This window comes from Aspergillus homomorphus (genome assembly GCF_003184865.1).
Source record: "Aspergillus homomorphus CBS 101889 unplaced genomic scaffold BO97scaffold_82, whole genome shotgun sequence".
Taxonomy (NCBI): Eukaryota; Fungi; Ascomycota; class Eurotiomycetes; order Eurotiales; family Aspergillaceae; genus Aspergillus; species Aspergillus homomorphus.
In genome coordinates, this window is record NW_020291968.1 from 29,644 (window position 1) to 32,326 (window position 2,683).

General features: G+C 54.5%; 1 protein-coding gene across 1 annotated transcript; it reads left to right on the forward strand.

The window, feature by feature from the left end:
- The first annotated feature begins 1,325 nt into the window (after window positions 1–1,325).
- BO97DRAFT_447253 (nicotinate-nucleotide diphosphorylase (carboxylating)) lies at window positions 1,326–2,683 on the forward strand. The gene is made up of 3 exons (XM_025698752.1): window positions 1,326–1,531; window positions 1,596–1,651; window positions 1,809–2,683. The coding sequence occupies exons 1-3, from the start codon at window positions 1,376–1,378 to the stop codon at window positions 2,560–2,562; spliced, it is 966 nt and encodes a 321-aa protein (XP_025546046.1). The 5' UTR covers window positions 1,326–1,375; the 3' UTR covers window positions 2,563–2,683.

Here is a 2,683-nt window from a genome sequence, read left to right on the forward strand (position 1 = left end):
AAGAATACAGCAATACGCACAGTGTATTGGGAGTTCGGAGGCCGAAAGCGCGGGAGACGGAAACATTCCAGTCCCGGGCAAAAGCTTGGCGTGCGGATCAGTCTTACTTAAGCCAATCTGCTCGACTGCGGACTTAACCCCAGACATAGCCCCGTTAAATCCCTCTCCCTCTCTCCCTCTCCCCCTCAGAGGCTCAAGCTACATAGCATAAACTCATTCTCAGGTTGCCAACTAGCCATCCAGCCATCACACGACCAAATGCTGCAGGGCAGGGCGAAAGCAACATCCTTCCAGTCTGACCATGAATGCATAATGCATAACACGATAATGCCCTTGCACAAACCAGCTTCACCCGCCCAAAAGCTGAGGATTGCGCCCCTTGTTGATAAACGGAAATTGCTTACCCCGCATAGGTCATCCCTATCTTCTCGAATGAAGGTAGGAGACTGACACCGCCCTTTCTTCCGGTGGCTTGCGCTTGTCAACTGTCACAGTCACCGGTATGCATCGTGATAGAAGTTGTGGACGAGCAGCATTGACTGCATAGATGCGGAAACCTGATCAGATATGCATTCGTGTCTACCCTCTACAGCCCGCCCGTGTGAGCTCATCCTTCCCACTAGCGACAGCTAGCGTAAGGAAGTGTATTACATCTGATTACAATTGCCGATCAACCATTTACGATGACAATCCAGCAAGACCGTGCTTACAATCGCTGATACAATCTTGCTGCCTAATGCCGGTTAAACATAACTACAGACCCCATAATTATTGTGGAGGATCGGATAACGAGGCTTTGACGCCAACCGTATCCACGGCTCCCATGCAGCGAAGAAAGTGAGAACTGACGATTCCTCGTGAGTTGGCGCGCCTTGGGATTCGAGCATCGCGAATCCGATGGGCGTCAAAGCTCTTTCTTTCTTTTTTTGTTGACAGATGTCATGATTTCCAGAGCTGGAGCTCGGTGCTAGTAAGGATCCACGGGTCGACGTAGCAACCCTCGTGTTCGTATTCGAAGTTAGACACGCGTATAGCCGTCGAGAAAGGAAATTGGCAAGAGGATGTCTGGCCATTGGTATAGTATTGACTGCTTGATGACAGGCTCGGTAGCTGCCAATACATTGTCATTTACTTCAGCTACTGAAGTCCTACGAATCCATTCTGGACATACTGTACCTTCATAACTGCATAACTTTTTATGCACATAAGCGATCTACTTCTAAGTATGGACATCGCACGTGACTCTTCTTTCCCCGGAAGCACCCGAGGGAATTTCCTGCCCCGCGTGGGGTTGACTTTCCGAACTCATCTTCTATCCTGCTTCACCACCACCACCACCACCACCACTTCCTTCTTCTCCCCTGCTCGGACCACAATGGCTGCCAAACACGGTGATCTCAGTCACCTCCTACCCGGAAACTACAAGCGTCAAATCACCGCTTGGCTGGAAGAAGACTGCCCCAGCTTCGACTATGGCGGCTTCGTCGTGGGGGATTCCGAAGGCGAGGCCCGGTTACTAGGCAAGAGCAGAGTACGGCGTCCCACTGAAGAGCGTCCTCGAACCTCTTCAGCTAACCCTTCGTGCAAACAACTAGGGTATCATTGCAGGTGTCCCATTCTTTAATGAAGTTTTTGCACAACTCGGATGCACGTACGTCAAATCCTAACCAAAACGACAAACTACATCCACTGCACACATTATACCTCCACTTCCACCTCCACCTCCAACCCCACCCCCCACCACCCAGATCTCCCCTCACTCACCAGCGGACGCATTATATGCATACATATCCATTAACATCCAACAGAGTAGAATGGCACCTCCCCGAAGGCTCCCCGACCACCACCTCAACCTCCACCACCGACACCATCAAAACCCACTGCGCCACCGTCCGCGGGCCCATCCGCAAGATCCTCCTCGGCGAGCGCGTCGCCCTGAACATCCTCGCCCGCTGCTCCGGCATCGCCACCAAGTCCGCCGCCCTGGTCGCCGCCGTGCGCGCCCAGGGTTGGACCGGCACCCTGGCCGGCACCCGTAAGACCACCCCGGGATTCCGCGTCGTCGAGAAATACGGCATCCTGGTCGGCGGCGCCGACCCCCACCGCCACGACCTCAGCTCCATGACTATGCTGAAGGATAATCACGTCTGGGCGTGTGCGAACAACCGCGCCGCGGCTGGAGGAGTGGAGGACGGCAGCGGCGTCGCAGGTTCGATTGCCGCCGCCATTCCGCGCGCGGTCGATGCCGCCAAGGCGGTCGGCGGCTTCGCGACCAAGGTCGAGGTCGAGGTGCGGGATCTCGAGGAGGCGAATGCGGCGATCGCTGCCGGAGCGGATGTGATCATGTTGGATAATTTCACCCCGGAAGGCGTGCGCGAGGCCGCGCGCCAGCTCAAGGCGGACTGGGCTCTGAAGCGGAAGTTCTTGATCGAGGTCAGTGGTGGGCTGACCGAGGAAAATGCCGCGTTGTATGCTTGTCCCGATGTCGATATTTTGTCTACTAGTTCCATCCACCAGGGTACTGGCATCGTCGACTTCTCTTTAAAGGTATCCTTACGGTGAGTTGGCCGAAGGCCCGGCGCCGGGAGTTACTCTTACGATGCTACGTTGTGTATATCTATCTATGTAAACCGTGATTCATAATTCAAGTCTCCAGCCTTGTTCTTACCGGCAAAACTGCTGG